At 43.0% G+C, this 18,307-nt stretch overlaps 1 protein-coding gene across 9 annotated transcripts in view; it reads right to left on the bottom strand.

Annotated features, from left to right (window-relative positions):
* Window positions 1-18,307, bottom strand: part of NHSL1 (NHS like 1) — a 182,424-nt gene that overhangs the window by 46,490 nt on the left and 117,627 nt on the right. For 8 of the 9 annotated variants that reach the window (XM_027721046.2, XM_027721055.2, XM_027721061.2 and 5 more), the window contains exon 2: window positions 8,227-8,379. In XM_027721046.2, coding sequence (XP_027576847.1) covers window positions 8,227-8,379 — 153 coding nt within the window. Of the gene's footprint in view, window positions 1-8,226; window positions 8,380-10,659; window positions 11,021-18,307 lie in introns of those variants that run through there. The other variant, XM_027721093.2, reaches the window with a different exon arrangement.

Below are 18,307 nucleotides of genomic sequence, written 5' to 3'. Positions count from 1 at the left end.
TTAACTGGGAAATTTCAGGGAGGGAACTTTTCAAGATAAAGAGCTTGTCAAGAATCATTATACCTGGGACCATAATTAAAACAGACACCCTAGCTCAAAGGCCTCTTTGGTTAGTAAATCTAACTATAATTACTACCTTTCACTCTGTGCCTCTTTATGGGTCCCTCATTTGTAAACTGGGGTTAAGAAAGCACAGCTCTCTGTGTGTGGATGAAACAGACTATATAAAAGCACAGCTGTACAAAGGCAAACTTGTTTCTCCCAACTATCTCATGCTAAATATGACTCGGAAAAAAAGCAACTCAGTTTAATTCCAATGCAGCAACTATTTTTGTCCCTGGACCTAAATATGCAGCAGACAGCTTGCCTCTGCCACTTTACATTCCTCCCAAAAATTCACTCAGCTTGGATCAAATTCCATTTCCTTTAAATGTACAAATCCCCGTATCATCTGCAGAACTTGACTATCACAGAGAGTTTTTCTATATCGAAGCTTTGAAATATGTTGTAATGCCACAGCAATGATGCCCCTGTGTAACATCTCAACTGTAACCAATGCTGACTGCAAAGCAAGTTCATGAACTTCAGTTGTGATATATCCAGTGCACCATTTTGTTCAGACTCCTAGTTAAACAGGTCAGGGTTTTCAAGAGATGTAGTACTGTTGCTGCCCAGCTGGAAAAACTTCTGCTCAACAGCTTTATCTAGGTGCTTTGGTTGGTACCAGCCTCTGCCAATCCAGCTACCTTCCTTATTATTCCCTTCTCTTAGCCCAGAATGCACTTTTACATTGGTATTTCTAGATCTTTTATCAGTACATACAGAAAAGCCTAAGACAAGCCAAGAGACAGCAAACACTGGTACCCAATGCATTCTCCCACAAACAAGTGCCATATAAGGCGGCAAGTTTTCAACTCACCAGGAAAACTTCATTGTTTACTTCAAGGTCTTCTTATTTGATGAGTAACAAGAAAGGTCTATCAGACTTTTTAAAAGACTGCTATGTATGTTCCCTCTCTTGAATAAGTAGCCAAGTCCAGCCACACAGGTAGCTTTAATGACAGATACTGTTCACAGTTTCCTAGAAAAAAAGATGTCTTGGGCTCCAACAGGGATGAAGGTAACCCTAACAGAGGGCTGCTGGACACTGATGGAGAAGTATGTTGAATGGGTACTTCTAAGAAATCTTACTACTGAAAGTGAACAAATGTATTTATGTTAAGTCTATCCCCTCCAACACACAGATGTTGACCCTCTCATTGGGAAGCATGTCCTGATGTGGTAACTGGAGGCTCAGTCAGGCTGGGAAGCCCACTCTTTCAGACTAATTCTCCAAGCTGCTTCAGGGTTCAGCTGTATAGATCACAGAATTATAGAATCATAGAATCAGCTGGGTTGGAAGGGACCTCCGAGATCAAGTCCAACCCTTGTAGCAGCACAAGGATAGGGCATGAAAGTGCTTCCCCCCTACTTGCTAGGGGGAAGCAAGTACAGTTAGATTTATTTTCAATGTCTAAATCAGATGCAAGTGTTTAAGAAGAATTCAAACTAAAAGGAACTCTGCCACGTGAAAATACCTTTAATGGGGTTAAGTAAATGCAGACACTCTTCTTGGAGCTTTTAAAAAACAAATACATTTAATCTCAACCTTTAAGTCTCCAGGTAATCTGCATGATTTAGTGATACAGAAAACCTTTCTAATGGCACTAAAATGCCACAGCCATGACAAATTGTATTTGTTAACAAGCTGTCACTAGGGAGTGTTCAAAATAATTATCACCGTTTGTCTCAATTTGAATTTCTGTAAGTGTGTTATATGACTGCATTTAGTGGTGACAAGATGTCTTAAGTTTAACAGTGCATTTGCTTCCTTTTGCATGTTTGATGCTTGCATTAAAATAGTTGTTTCTTAAGACAACTGAACACACCTAATACAAAAATATGACAGGATTTTTCATTGTTTTTTTCTCCTAGGACACTTTATGTTAAGTGTAAAGCTACCTAAAATGCTGCAACTAAGCACATACATCATCCTAATCTAACAGAGCAAGGAGGAAGAAAAGTAAAAAGGAAATCAAATGAAAGTCTGATATTCCTTATGATGGAAGTTGCTTTACCTAGCACTGAAACAACAGTGCAGATAGTAAGAGTTCCAATTTTTTCTCTCTACTAAAGGCGTGGATCTGACATGGGGAGAGCTTCAATAATCTTTCAGGTATATCTTCCTAAGAACACACATTCATCTAGTTTAAAAAAAACCAACAGTATCACTGTTATCATATTGAAACAAATTTTTATCTTCTTTAAACCCTTTCACTGGAATTGCTTTCACTTATGTGTACCATGCAATTAACCTACATATAACTACCCTTTATATTTTTAGCACTTAGTGCTGCACTATATAAACTAAACCTAAAAATAGGGAGCCTAAATGCTTACAAGTAGCTCAGTTTTGCAGCACAAGACCAGCTTTCAAACATGTGCAGTGTAGACTCCTGGTCAAATTTTGTTTCATTTCATTTGAATACTTGCTTTTTGGAATTCCTTATTAGAAAGGACAGCTGGAATATGGAACTTGGCCAAAACTATAAACAGATGTACCGTGAATTAATTCAGCAACAGTAAAAAAACGCAGGATACATGGGCAGAAGCTCTGGTAGTAACTTGACAACTGAAATTAAAATAATGGGAAATAAGTTAATTTCTATTTTTTGATTTTACAGTTCCAAGTTCTTTCAGGAACATATGGTTTACTCCTAGACTTTAACGGCCTTTTACTTCATTAAGGTTTCCAGTTGGTAGGGATTTCACATCTTGACATCTCTCTGAACCTGAACCAGATCTACTGTTAATATGAAGTGGTTTCCCCTATTTTGCAGCTCTTTAATGAAACATAAGATTATTTTAAGTCCATAATCTTCTCAGCAGGATTACTGACTAGTAGGGCTGACCCTAATATTGCTCATCTGAACAGTGATCTGGCAGATGCACCAAGAAAACAAAGGCTAGACACATACCTGTCTGGAGGGTCTTGCAGCAAGACATAATAGAGGCTTTATGACTAACTACTTAAATCCGGTTTTATTTGACAATGCTAACCAGATGTCTTCTGGAAAACAAATCAAGTGTTTCAATCACTGCTGCTTAAATACATTCCTTGAATTTGGCCAACAAAGCTAAACAGAAGCTAGAGTCAGCCAAATCCAGCTCTTCTGAAGATGAGATAATAAATGAATCATCACAGACAGTGGAACAATGAGCCCTATATTACGTATGTAGCTTGAATCAACACAATTACCCTGGGGGGTGGGGGGAAGGAAAAAGTACAGGCAGTTGTGCAGGAAGTTTCAGCAGTTATAGTCTGAAAAGGGGTATGAAAGTCAACATATAGAGTGTTCCTACCATTTACAGCTACACCTTCCTGCGTACGTATCTGACACCTTCTTATCTATCTGCTGGAAAGGACAGAAAGCCTGGGCAGTGACCAGCAGTGTGTGCCAAGACATCTCCCCTCATCTGCAACTTGAACAGTGCAGAGAGTATGTCCACAACACCCTGCAGGAGTTGGCTATCTCCTAACAGCCTGGTATCATTTCAGTCTCACTGTGTTTGCCCTTTAATACAGCTATTTCATTCCTGCCCTTTATGCTGCCTCCCAGCTCATGAACAAGCGACAATACACAACAGCGAAGCCTGTACTCCCTCCACAGCTTTTTCTTTTTTTAAAGCAAAACTGCTCTACACTGCTAATTGCAGGAACTGGAAGACAACTGCCCCTTGGAAATTCAAGTCTATATGTCCTCCTCTGGTTCCCATCACTGCAACTGACTTATATCCACATCTGAGGGAGAATATAGAATAGTTCAAAAAATGTAGAAACAAAGAGAGTTCAGGTACATAGTAAGAATTTTTTTGCTGTTCCTTCACTTCATCATAGTTTTCAAGATTATCTGAGGCTAATGCATTCCAGATTACTTTAGGCTTTCCTCTTAGGATATTGGACCTACACCTGTAATTAACTGCTAACGTTGCAAACCTGCCCAGGAGGTAAACAGGCACACTTACGATACACTCCAAGCAGTAAAGCAAAGCAACGCTACCACACTGCTGTCTCTCCTCCCAATGTTCATGCTTCATGCCTTATTGACCGTCAATTTAAGAATATAATACAGTTCAGAAAATGAGGATTAGTCTCAATTTACTTTTATTACCAAATATTTGTGTTGCTGCTGTAGTCTACAGATGTTGTATCTGCACTCCCACCTGAAGATCACTGTACTTCAGGGACTTCCTCAGACAGTGGTTCTTCAAATACAACCATGCAACCGGCCAGATCTGTCAATGCACTGTGTCAGGGATGGGAGCTGTTTTATAGTGCTACCCTCTTGACCCTGGTTGAACACTCACTAAACCTCTTGGCCTCATGGACCAAGAACACCACAGGAAACACTGCAGTATGTGGCACTTGTTTCTTCAGCACAGGTAACGGCCTGCCTCAAGAAACAATGCCACCCTGAACAACATTAAACTCACAGCTCTGCTATTGTCCAGACCAGACTCTCAGAGCTGGTCCAGCCACTCTGTAGATGTGAACAACATGAGACTAAACAAGTCAGGCAGTCCTTCAGCCTTGGAACAGAGCATACAGTACAAGGGAAGAGCACTGATTTGACGATCCTGGCCTCATGCAGAGCCTCAGCTCTTCCTTTCCATCTGTTGTCTTCACCTCCTGTTTTCATGACTTCCTAGGAGGAAACAGTGGCATGAAGCAAAGTCACACAAGACTCCTCAATGGTCAGTATAATTCTGTTTCTATTTGAACATCTGTAAGTGGAGAAACACCTTCAATAAGATGAACATGAAAATATTAGGAAGAGGCCACATAAGACAGGCTTTCAGGAAAGGTCAGTTTGAGCAGCTTGGCCCTGAGGGTAAGAAAACATGCACCTTGGATGGCACGTGTCACCCCATCTGCTTCATCAGGCACCCCAAGGGCCTGGCTCCTTCCCCAAAGGAAGGGAGAGTCTGCTTTATCCAATGCAAACAAAACAGTAAGGAAAAATACTGTATCTATCACTGCAACCCAAGAACTGCATAATTTTATAAACGTTTAAATCATATTGCAATGGTACCATGAGTATGAAGTGCAGCTGAAAATGTTCTTCTTCCCTAACCATCAGATTAAGCCACTGAGACCTTTAATTTCAAACAAAGTAACACAGCCTGGGTTAAATATATCAAGGCACTGATTTCAGTCAATGACAACTTTAAATTTTAATACAGGTTACATAAAGCAACTTCAGTTCTCAAGAACAGATATACTGTGCATCACAAACTTTTCATCTTCCAGGTGCTTCATTTTTTAATTCAGTTACTGGACAATACTGCTTTTTAAAACTTCAGAGGGCATCTGAGCATGTGCATGCCTAAAGAAGGATAGACAGCTTTACCTCAGTTATGAACACATATGAGTGCAAGATCTCACCACCTCTACTTGAAAGTAGCTTTATAAAGGAAAAGCACAGTATTTCCCTTTGATTTCAAAGGGTAAAAGGCTAGTTCATAGTTACAAAAAGCTAAAATATCTCCTCCTACAACATCTACTGTCATATGCTGCATCCACTTGCACACTGTGATAAGCAGAGAATATGCTTATCCTCAATATGTAATATACAAAGTAAAATAATAAACTGCACAAAAATTAATGAAATAATCTTTTCCTCCTCCAAACAAAACATTACTTCCTGAAAAAGCATGCAGTGTACTTATTTCTCTCAAGACAGGCTGGATACCATACATTTCAATATTTCTAACCCTAACCTTTTATTCTTAAACCAAGTATTTCTTCACTGCTGTGCATGTCCACTACTCCATCTCCTACTTACTATAAAGAAAAGATTAATTTTCCTTTAGTTCTACTCCCTTCCAGTTTGTGCAAACGCTTTCCAGAGACAAAGGGGATTCATCCCACTCTTTCTGTACAGAGTACAGTGCATCTTTAATCCAATGTTATTCACTCCCCCCCACCACCTACTGCCCTATGGTTCACCTCAACTGAAGAATATGAAACACCGAGGAGATGCCAAAATGCAAGCTTCATCATGAGGCCAAGAAATGCAGAACTAAAGTTTCTATGCTAGCCCAATGGTGCTTCTCATGACACTAGTTTACTTCAAGCTCTTCTACGCTTTAAACACATAACATTGAATTTATGTCCTACCCATCAAAAGGCTTTGGAAAACTCTGTCTTTTCTAAAGCAACAGGTAGCAGTTCAGCAGTTGTCACAATTTCAACAGTACTTTTACATTGAATGAAACTCTATTCTGGATACAGAACTTTTAACTCAATTCTCCAAATACCATCAGAAGCACCAGTACCTTCCTGATTTCACAGTGCTGGCTGAAGCAGCAGCAGGGTAAAACTGATAAAACTTTAGTCAGTGCCTCTCTTCCTACTCAGAGAGCCTATAGGCAAGAATGAAATTACTGCAGTGTTGAATTCATGCTGTAGCTTTTTAGGACAGTTACAGGCCACAGAAAGTTGTTGTTTTAAAACTGCACTTATGAAAAAAATGTGGCTCAAGGAAAGAGCTTGAGGTTAAACAAATAAATAAATCAGTTGCATTCACTAAGTCAGCAGTATGAGGTCTGATAAAGACATCATCACAGTCGCTTCTCTCTCAGTTACTACCCTGAAAGTGCAAAGCTGAAATTCACTTCACGATCAAGGAATCCTACATCATGTACACAAGCCAGTTTATTTAACACAAATGGCTAACTAGTAAGTTGTAGTAATACTGAATAGCTTCTTTTTTATAATGAGCAGCAGCTCTAGAGAAAATCTCAGCAGAGTGAAGTAACTTCAGCTGTGTAAGCTGGGGGAAGCAGCATATATTACTTGCTTTCACACAAATATATCAGACATAAATGTATTTAAATAGAATATGAAACTGCAGTAGATACATTTCTGATAAAACTCAAGAAAGTCGTGCATAATTTTAGCCTGCGCAGGGTTGGGGTTTTTTTTAACAGTACAAAACAGAGAGTGGAAAAAATATTAGTATGAGTGATTAAAGTTCACAAAATGCTAACCACAACCAGTATTCTTTTAGTCTCAAGCAGGCAAATATTTTGATTTTGTAAGGAACTGGTAAGTGTGCCTGCAAGTGAACAGTATATGTTCCAAGGCTAAGGAGCTGCACAAATGTATTAATCCAATAATAAGTATAGAGGGCACACAGGCTATCTGCTGAGCCATGCATGAGCCAATAACACTGGCTGTCAAGACTCCCCTATTAAATGATAATGAAAAGCACCCAGTAAGAGACAGTGAAAATCAATTAACTGGGAAAATGGCAAGAGAAATAAAATATGGCGGTTGAACATTTCTCTATTCAGACATACAAAATGAAGCTTTCTTCATGTCTAAAAAGCAGAAATGTCAGGATAAACAAATAAAAAATACAATATTCCTTTAAAAATCAGGTTAACTCTGCAATCTGTAAAGAAACATCTAGGTTAACCTTTCCCAGAACACAGACATTCTGCTGTTATTTTAAACTTATTGCTGCCCGAGGGACAGTCGATCTACAGGCCTCCCTGCTGGCTGCCTGCCTCCGTCCTCATGGCTGCGCTAACACAACACAATGGCTCCTATAACAGACTGTATAGGTGCATCCCCAATGAAGGTACTAAGGGTAAAAACTGGTCTTTAAAAATATGCTGCACCCTTCTGCAAGAAACCACTTTTACCACTGGAGGAGTCCTTGCAAGTGCCTTGTTTCCCATTTCCCTTTTCTGCCCTCTGTGCCTTTTCCAACTTCTCACAAGTAGCCACAGCCCTGGGAATGACACTTTAGAACAACAGAAGAAATCTACAAATGAAACACCCCAGATATGATTCTTCATAAATGGACTAATTCAGGACTTAGTGAAATGGAAGGTACCACTTTGGAAACATGGAGATGGCCAAAAGAAGCAAGCTTTTCCCCTTTTCCATTCTAGATGCTCTTCCAGGTAATACATTTACTTGCCCCTTCATAGCGAAAGCATTTTTACCCTATTCCCTACATTTGAGTTGGTAAATCCTGCTAATGTTCCAGATATGCTGCAGGCAGAAAAACAAATAAACTTCTTCCAAAGCCTGCAGTTTGGATATGTTTGCAAAGACTGTAGCAAAAACTATTGTCCTCTTAGGACATGTCTGTGTAAGTAGCAGCATCTTACCTCTCAGTACTGACTTGAGGTTCAGCTTGGCTTGTCTGTGCAGGTCCTCCACACAAGGTGGTCTTGAGGAGGGTAGGAAGACATTTTCCTGCTGGTGCCACGGAGCAGTATAGTGCACAGACCATCTACTCTCTTCATCTAGGTTGGAAACAGCTGCAGAGAGACACAATAATAAGAAAATTAAATGTTACTGCAGATAGCTCTATTATGAAATCCCACATGTATGTTCGCCGCACATCATCTAAAAATGATGTTTGCCACTGCAGACCCACCAAAACGCTCTCTAGAACCTCACTTCCCTAACAGTTATAAAACAAACTTCCTCTAATTTCTACTCTAAAATTATGTTCTGCAGGAAACACCTTTCCCTCTTCCCATGTGTACACTTGCTATTTTATATACTCTGAACTTGCAACTCTGTTTTCCCTCCTCTAGCTCTCAGTCTTCACCAAGGACATCGGTTTTCCCATCCCCTGATCGTGGCTTGCTCTGTGAAGTGCAAAATAGCTTCCTCTTGTTCAAAGGTGACCCTGGGAATGTGACAGTCGTCATGAGAGATTACAACGGGTTCATTTGTATTGGGAAACAACCTTGTCTGACCTCATGCTTGCTCAAACCAGGCAAGAAGATTCCAGTGAAGCAAATAGATTAGCTACCTTCCTTTGTCATGAGTGGAAAGCAGATTTGAACGAAAGCAACTCCGTGGACAAATACTGCTCAGAGCACAACAGCACTGAAGAGGGATGTCCCTGGCCACCTCTTCGCAGCCAATACACGCGCGAAAATAAAATACAGACCTTGTTCAAGTTCAAAGTTCCCTACAGACAGTCTAGCAATGAATCAGCCAAAGCACATATTGCAGAGATTTGTTTATCATTTATGCTTCCTGAGAGACTGCCACTGCCTTTTGTTTCAAGTTTATCATCAATAAAAACTTCTACAGTTGAATAGCCTTATCCCTCCACCCTGCTGTAAACAGAAAAAGGGCAGTTGGGGGTCATATTTTATGATCCCCCAGGCATCCTCTGGCCTTCAGCCAGTATGCTGCATACATCCTTGCTTTTTAGCTCTCCAAAGCAGAAAAAGCTGCTACAGCTGTGCTACCTCCCAAGCACCTGCCCTGCTGCCGCAGCCCTGCTATCCTGGGCCTCTCTGTCAGCTCTGCATCTTCCCTTCACTTTCTTCGCTGCTGCGCTGCCTGTAGCATCACTTTGTGAAGTTTGTCTGATGCCCCTGTGGTAGCAGAAGACGTATGTAAAACTGGGAAGCAAAACAGAGGCAACAGCCTCCTGACATATGAAAAATTACTCTTAACATCACTCTGCATCTGCTGGGATCATTTCAGATGGAAATAACTGGTATTTTTTGAAGAAAATAAGCTATGCGTCTCACTTCAAAACCTATCTACAGCCTAATGCTCAACGCCTGCTTTTTCCTAAAAGGACTTGGGAGAGTGGGAAGGTCCTTATCTACCTCTCCTCACATTTTTTAGATTAGTTTCAGACCTCAAAAAAGGTTTTTAAAGACTTCAACGTCCTCATCTCTGAGTCTTGGTGCTGTATCCCATCCCCTCTCATAGACATACTGGCTGCAACAAGGCAGATGCTCATTCAGTCTGTGCCCGTTTTTCCTGTTCTTGCTAACCAGAGGTCAAACCTAAATCACGACAACCGGACAAGTCACCACCTACCTGGTTACAGCATCAATCACCCCGACCTAACAGAAAAAGTGACAGGTCACTGAAAGGCACCCTCACCATGCCCTGACTGAGCAGGTGGATGGGGAGGAGAGTAAGGCTGGAGGAGGAAGAGGAGGGAAACATCAGCCGCCAAGCCCACCGTCTGGCTGCAGTCCCGCCACACCAAAGTTAGGGTTTACTGCTCATGAAAGCAACATCGGTCATCAAAACTACTCAACGGAAGTGCTGTGCACATTTGCCAACTAATCTCTCTAGCGTGATTTGTCCGTCCTTCATGACTTAAATAAAGAATCGTGACTTTGAAAGCCACTCTGAAACTAGAACATCTTTAAAAAACAAACTTCTTCTCAGAACAAGCTTTATGTAGATACCTCATGGGCATCTGCACAAGCAGAGACAGATGTCTGACAAACCATGAGGACACAAAGCCCAACACCTGGGCACGACTGACGACTGACGCGACACCGGCACACCCTGTCTTGTCACCGATTTCCTCATTTCACTCTGAGAACTTTGGCTCCTTCAATATCACCGTGACAAAGCATTTCCAAAGCAACAGTGTCCTAACGCAGAGGTCCTAAAGCCCCTCACAAGGCTGCCTCCACAATCATCAAAGAAGAAGAGAGAAACTTAAAAGAGGCTGCAGGAAGCAGGAGCGAAGCCGAAGGGAACCACACTTTCCTGCAGAACTGGGTTGCCTCCCGAAGAGATAGGGAGCACATGCAGCTACTTACTCTTTCTCTTGAAAAGTTTCATGAGAGATTTAAGCTTTGTGTTGATGAAAACCACCATTTTCAAGGTGTGGAATTGCGATCCTGGACTTGAAGTCCCGTAGAAAGGAGCTGCAGAAAGGTGACTCCCAGATTGATCCTGTTCAAACTCCACACACCAAATTTCTCTTCTCCAGGCTTCTCCCCTCCGCCTTTCTTTCCTGAAATCACTTTAAATCTGTCTAGACCTTTCTGATGGACGAAATAATTTACAATTCTTTAACCTGAATTCTTGTCCTCACATGTAACCTTGCGTGCTGAAAACAGCCAGTTTTAACAAGCAAAACAGGAGAAAGAAAAAAACTCCAGTTGTTATTCACGTTTGCGCAGGGCCAAATATCGGGCTTTCTTGCCGTGCACGCAGTTACTCTGCTCTCGTTCTTCTTCTTCCCTCCGCTCTCCAAGTTCGGCTACTACAGAAAGTCCCGAACTGGCAGGTGCTTGCAACTCCTTCCCATCGCTCCAGCGGGCTCTGCAGCCGGAGCAGCAGGAGACGCCGGTACCTTCCCAGCCACCGCCCTCCTCCCGCCGCACCTCCCCGGTGCCCGCCGGCGGCGGGGGGGCCGGGCAACCCCGGCCTCCTTCCAGTTGCAAATGAGTGTTGCATTTTCGTGCAAATCAGGACGCCCTGCTTTCCCACCGCTCCCAATCTAACTCTTTCTCCCTCCCCTCCCCCCTCCCCCTTTTTTATTTTCACCCCCTCCCTCCCACTTTATTAAGGATCAAGAGCGTGCCTTAGCTGGCTGCAACACAGAGTGTCGGTTCTGCATTGCCTCCCTTTCCAGCCCACTGCTCCCCTCACAGTCACTGTCATTGCCTGGGACATCAGCCCGCTAATTTTACATATTGAATTTCATTCAGTTACCTCCTAATTCATTCCTATTAGCGTCATCTCAGACCAAATACGTGGAAAACAAAATCGAGTTATTTCTGGCTAATAGAGGATCTGTTATTCATCAAACGAAATTTGTGCAGGGAGATGAAATAGCCCAGCTTTTTGAGATGCACATTATATCCTCATGTCTTAAAAAATGTATCTGTACAGAGGCCTACAGCCATGCTTCCTAGGGATGAACTGCAATTTTGCAGAAGTTAAAGGGAAAATTCTAAGCACCAAATGAATGTGCTCAGCAGGGCATGCCCTTCAAACAATGTTCAGGCTCAAGAAGCAAGCCTTCCCTCACAAAGCAAGCTTAGGAAACCCCCTCGGGTTAACAATGAGAAGGATTTTTTCCTCAGGAAAAGAAAAATGCCAGCAGTGGGGGGCTCAGGCTGACCCCAAAGCTGCAGCAGGATCTGGCCTCTGGAGCACAGCATGTGAAAAGCAGATGCTCCACAGGAACTTCTAAATTTCACCAAACAGTTGAGACTCAGCAGTGTGCAGAACAGACTGCAAATGAAGTCTGTTCATCATTGTCTGAACACACTATTATCAACATTTTATCAGTATTTTCCAAATCCAGAGATTTTACAATTACAACATGGGTTTGACATCAAAACTGCCATTAGCACCAGGTCTCTCCAGCAGCTGCTCATCCAAGACACATTTTGAGTGGCTCACCTCTGCCAAAGGGACAGGAGACCACAGTGCCATGGAAGCAATGGTAGGGAAAGCACCTCTGCTTTTTTGCATTGATTTCCATCAAGCACCTTACATAAAAAAATTACTCTGGCATCAAACTCGGATATCAAGATAACTATTTAGTGTTTGTTTTGAATCAAATACACAATAATGCTCCTGTTATAAATTTGCCATTACCCAAACATCATTAAACCAGCTTTAAATGCATGCTTGCTGGACACACTCTGAAAGTGAGTGCAGAGTGACTCCATTTCTAACGCCAGCAACACTGCCATCCAAGAGGAAACCAAGAAGGTGGTAACTCCTTTTCTAGGGTGGTGTCAATGTGTTTTAGGATGCAGGAAGTGCCTTTTCCTACACGTGCCTCTTCCTTAGCACGTAAGAGGTGGAGCACTTGCACGGGGGAAGGAGACAGTTTCAAGATAGAAAATGAGGGAGACTGGGCTACTAAAAGCAAGATAAGACTCTTCACAAGGTCTTTATGGAATCTCAAAGAGTCTTGCAAGCCCTGGGAAGCAAGATTTGTTCCCTTTCCATGGTCGAGCCCCTGTGAATCAACACCATCCTGGGTACTTTGGACGGCTCAGGGAACCCTTACCCATTTCACCTCGGGCTACAATGTGTGCCAAGTGCAGTGGTTTTGTTATCGCATCCTCAACCTATCCTGGAGCATTTCTCCCTCCAAAGAACAAGCACTTGATCACTGACCTCTAGCCCTGATCTCCAGTATGGAGGCAGACATTCAAACCCAGTAACAAACAATACCTAAGTTGATGTCTGCCTTTCACTACCCACCCCCCTCGCCGTCCCATCCCCCGCCCTCGACTTTGCTTCCACCTTCCCTCAGGTCATGCTGTTAAAGAGGTCAAACATCAAAAATGGCTATCATGAGGGGCTACCCCCCAAAAAAACCCCATCTGGCTACTTGTATCTGCATCTCTGAGAATCTGCACTAGTCCAACAACAACCAAAACATCTTCCCCGCTTGAGACAAACCCACTGACTTCCATGAAATTCATCAAGTTGTCTAAATCCTGCTTTTTAAAAATGTTTTTCCGGTAACAGGCAACTGTCGCTGCAATTGGCATCTAATGGTAGTTCTCTGAGAACTGTAAACATGAAATGACTGTGCTCCTCTGCACTTTTGCCTCTCTACGTTGAGAGAAGGAAAAGATGGGGCACTTTGAGAAAATTTATACTGCAGTCACTACACAGATAAAGGACTTTAGCCTCCAAGGTTGCCAATCCAGCAGACAAACCCAGAAAAATCTTCACCAAACAACAACAACTAACCCACCTACAATTAACTTGATAGGAAAAATTTAGAAGTTTGTTAAAGCTGCATAAACCCAACATCAACAGTAGGTGTGTACACACTGATATCCTTCTTTAAAAGCAAATGACTCAGAGACAAGTAGCAGACTGGGGAGACCTTGCTCTGTGACACACTTGCTACTCCACCTTGGACAAGTTAATATTAAACTACCACCTCGGTTACCACATCCTTACAAGCAGGGATCACACTCACTTGCCACCACACAAGGATCACAGAAATACAAAGGAATCAGGAATATCACAAGGAATACAGAAAATATGGTCATGTTCAGCAAATGCTGATTTTCACTTCATACCGGATGGGATTGGTCACAAAGTCTGGCTCAGAAGAAACTCCTTTCTAACAAGTCAGGGACTGAAACAAAGAAAATGAGAGGCACAAGATGCAGTGCCAAACGGCATCCTCAAAATCATGACTGTGCAATGAATTCATTAGCAAACCCCTTTTTTTTAGTTCATATTAAAATACTTTTTAAATCCTTGAGTGGTTAAATTGATTCTAATTTTCTAGTAGAGGCCACATAGATCTAGAGAGAAGTGAACAAGAGTGGCTGCTTGCACATGGCATGCAGCTGTAGCCATTCCTTCACTCCTCTTCCTGCTCTATCCCCTCTTTAGAGGGGCTTTCCAGCTGACCTGCTCCCAGCCAGCCATCTGGGACAGCAACCACTCCCCACTCACAGTAACATAAAAAATCAGCACCTGTGAAACAATCTGGAAATATTTGCCTTCCACAGAAATATTTCCAGCTAGCCCCTGGCAGGTGGGAGGGGGAAGAGGGGACTCTACTGTGTAGCCCCCATTCATAAATCAGTGCCCTGAACCTTGCACCAGTGCACAAGACCCACTGAAGAAGCTGAGGCTTTATAAAAAAGTAAATGTTGAAAAGTGAAGTACTTGAGTTGTTCATAACTACAGCCAGAGCAGCTGCCAAGCAGCAGCCCCAGTGTCAGCTGTCCACAGGGACACTATGGAATCAGTGACAATCAGCTAATGTTCTCTTCCTAATCACCAGCCCATACATATATGCAATACAGCATTTAGGAAGTATTTAAGTTAAAAAAAGTTAAAGTATTTTAGAATAGTTAAAGCAACCCATCCCTGTTCCATCCCACAAACGAAGACAAATTTTACCACTTTATTTTCATGAAGGAGAGGATACACATGTATCAAGTTCATTAAAGGAATGATGCATCAAACTACTAAAATATACTTTCACCTCAAAACCTAAACGTCAAGTTGCAGGTCTTAGCAACTTTATTTGGACAACTGAAATATTCACATTAAACAACTGTGTAGCATTCATGACATTTTAAGAGGAAAGACAAAGTAGAACCATTCAACTGAGCTGGGAACTGCATCGCGAGAGCTCTTCCAGTCAGACTCTATTCAATGCTCAAAAGGGAAGGTGGAAATGCTGGCAAGCAGAGGTACTCAAAAACAATTAAATCAATGCCTTTGCTTTTTACAAACACATCATTTAGTTGCTCGAAATGAGTTTCCATTGTACCGCACTACAGCAGCTTGCTGGGGATGAGTGGGGAAGAAGCTGTTAGAGGGCAGTTGTTTCCAGCATGTCTGCAGGGATGGGTCTGTGTAGGACATGCTCAGGATTGCTCCCCTGCCATCCCCAACCGCCCACTCTGAGCAGCTGTGGTGTCTGGAGGGGTGAGGCTATGGAAGTGACTCCCACGCACCCCCTCCCCAGGCTGCATAGAGGCACCCAGGCATCTGCAGGGTAAGCCTGAACCTGAGGAGGGTAATAAACCCTTCCCTGCAGGTCACAAGGCTCCTTCTTGGCTCAGACCAATACCACCCAGCTTTGAAAGCTGCACTTTTACTTCCAGGTGAGACTTCCATGACGAAACATCAAGAAGGCCAAAATGCCTCAAGTGTTTTCAAAATTAGTGCCCAAGCTTTGTGCCTGTTCTGGCCACGTTCACCCATGCTGCCAACCACTTGCTGATGCCTAAATGGAATCCAAGACACCCTCGCACAGCACAGGAGTCAATAATTTATGGTCAGAATGGGTTTCTCCCTCCCTTAGACCTCGTGCCAGCTGGTCCTCTCCCGGCATCTTTCAGGAGAACAAAAGTGCTTCCTCCACAAAGGCCATTCCAGGCAGCACTGCATTCAGCTGCCCTCCCGTCTCCAGCTCCGCTCGCTCACAATGGCCTCTTTCAAGGCAACCTCAGCCTTGGTGAAGCACGATACTTCCCCAGCTATTGAGATATTACAATTCATTAAACCTGGGATCAGGAGGAAGAGGAGGAGAATGCACAGGGGAGAGGGAACAAAGGAAAAAAAAGTATTTTATCCTAAAGCCACCAGAACAAAACACCAAGAAGGACCCAATCCCCAGTAAAGGGGCAGGGGACCCAGAACTGAGCCTGTCCCTGTGGGGGCAGGTATTGCTTGAAAAGAGGGTACCCGGCTGTGCCCTCCTTTATCCAAGCTCATAAAGGATTATGGCTGCAGGCTCTGGGAAAGGGGCTGCCTGGCGCGGGCAGGGGGAAGAGGGAGCAAGATGAGAAGGAGAAGCAACACGACCTAAGCCAGAGAGGACAGAAAAGCAGCAGACTGATTGATCTGATGATCCTATTTAGGTCACAGCACAATAAAGCTAATTCATTCCTTTGACAAGTGAAAACATCTTTCCACGGGATCCTCTATCATGCAAACACATCAGCAGAGAGAAAAGGCAGCATTTGGGCAGGGCTGCCAGCAGACAAAGCAGCTGTTTCTTTTGGTTAGAGCATCTCCTCACACACTGTAATGGCAGGCAAGAGAACAGAAAACATTTAATGAATGTGCAATTTTGTTTTAAATTGCAGTGCACAATCCTCTTTCCTTTGGCCATTCCTGAACCCCAGCTAAGGCAACTTCAGTTCTCAGAAGAGTACTGTTCTCTCTCACTAGGAGTACCTTCTTAAAATGTTACTAGGAAATATTCTCAATTTAAATTCAGAATCCACCTGAATGCTCCCATGCTATGGCTTGTCCTGAAGAGCTGATAAAAAATGGCTGGGGTAAGTAAATTAGTCTACAAAATCTTGACTTTTATTTGCCCTAATAATGCACCATAGAGAATCATAGAATCAGCTGGGTTGAAAGGGACCTCAGAGATCATCAAGTCCAACCCTTGATCCACTACCGCCGTGGTTACTAGACCATGGCACTAAGTGCCACATCCAGTCTCATCTTAAAAACCTCCAGGGATGGAGAATCCACCACCTCCCTGGGCAGCCCATTCTAATGCCTGATTACCCTCTCTGTAAAGAACTTCCTAATATCTAACCCAAACCTCTCCTGGCACACCTTAAGACCATGCCCTCTTGTCTTACTGATAGTTGCCTGGGAGAAGAGACAGATGCCCACCTGGCTACAACCTCCTTTCAGGTAGTTGTAGAGAGTGATGAGGTCTCCCCTGAGCCTCCTCTTCTCCAGGCTAAACAACCCCAGCTCCCTCAGCCTCTCCTCACAGGACTTGAGTGTTCCAGTCCCTTCACCAGCCTTGTTGCTCTTCTCTGGACCTGCTCCAGCACCTCAATGTCCTTCCTGAACTGAGGGGCCCAGAACTGGACACAGTACTCCAGGTGTGGCCTCACCAGTGCTGAGTACAGGGGAAGAATCACTTCCCTGGTCCTTCTGGCCACACTGTTCCTGATGCAGACCAGGATGCCCTTGGCCTTCTTGGCACACTGCTGGCTCATGTTCAGCTTCCTGTCAATCCACACTCCCAGGTCCCTCTCTGCCTGAGTAGCCAGCCCTTTTTTCCATAATCGGTAGGCTGTCTTCTTTACCCTAATTTCCTTCAAAATCTCCCTGTTCAGCCAGACTGGTCATCTTCCTTTCGGCACACTGGGACAGCCTGCTCCTGTGCTTTCAAGACTTCCTTCTTAAAGTATGTCCATCCCTCCTGGACCCCTTTGTTTTCACACTCTGAACTAGTCTTCTGAATAGGCCAAAATCTGCCCTCTGGAAGTCCAGCATAAAATCCTTCTCTTCTGAATTAGTGATGGAAAGAATACTAGGCAGACAAGTTTGCAAGTCTTCTTATTAGAATCAACCTGTAGGATTAGGAACAAAACTAACAAAAATCAGACTACAAAAATTCCATTTCTGAACTTCTGTCCCAGATCGTCTCCCTGTAATTCCATCTTTGCCAGCTGTGCACTTGTGCATCCACACTAATATCCAAGAGACATTTTCAACTAATCTCAGTCTGCATTCTCCTTACAGGCGTCTGAAGGGGACATGCTGCCTGCTCGTTTCATTTATTTAAAGGTCACAGAAAGAATTTTTGTAGCCTATCTCAGCCTCCCCGCCCAACATTACTCTTTGGCATACTTTTATTTATATACAGATTATCCTGATAACAGTGACTGGCATATCTTTTTTTTCCCTTCTTTCTGCTGACTCTCAATAAACTCTCGGTGAGTCTCATTTGAGCTTGGAAACATACTGTGTTAAAATTAGACCAGTACATCGTATACTTTCCTAAGAACTTTTACAACCTATAAACGAAGAAAAGTTAAGCTCCTTGTGTCCTACTTACAGGGTCTGGGACCAGTTTATCACTATATGGGTATAACCAAAGCTGTGTATTCTACACCCTCTATGTCATTTCTGATGGACTGTTAATAAATGGATTGTTTGCAGCAGGTGCCCAGGGCACACCTGACACCTCAGGCT

The sequence above is a fragment of the Pipra filicauda genome, unplaced genomic scaffold (genome assembly GCF_003945595.2).
Source record: "Pipra filicauda isolate LSUMZ 115617 unplaced genomic scaffold, ASM394559v2 scaffold376_size704792_pilon, whole genome shotgun sequence".
Lineage (NCBI taxonomy): Eukaryota > Metazoa > Chordata > Aves > Passeriformes > Pipridae > Pipra > Pipra filicauda.
This window is presented reverse-complemented; position numbering and strand designations above follow the sequence as displayed.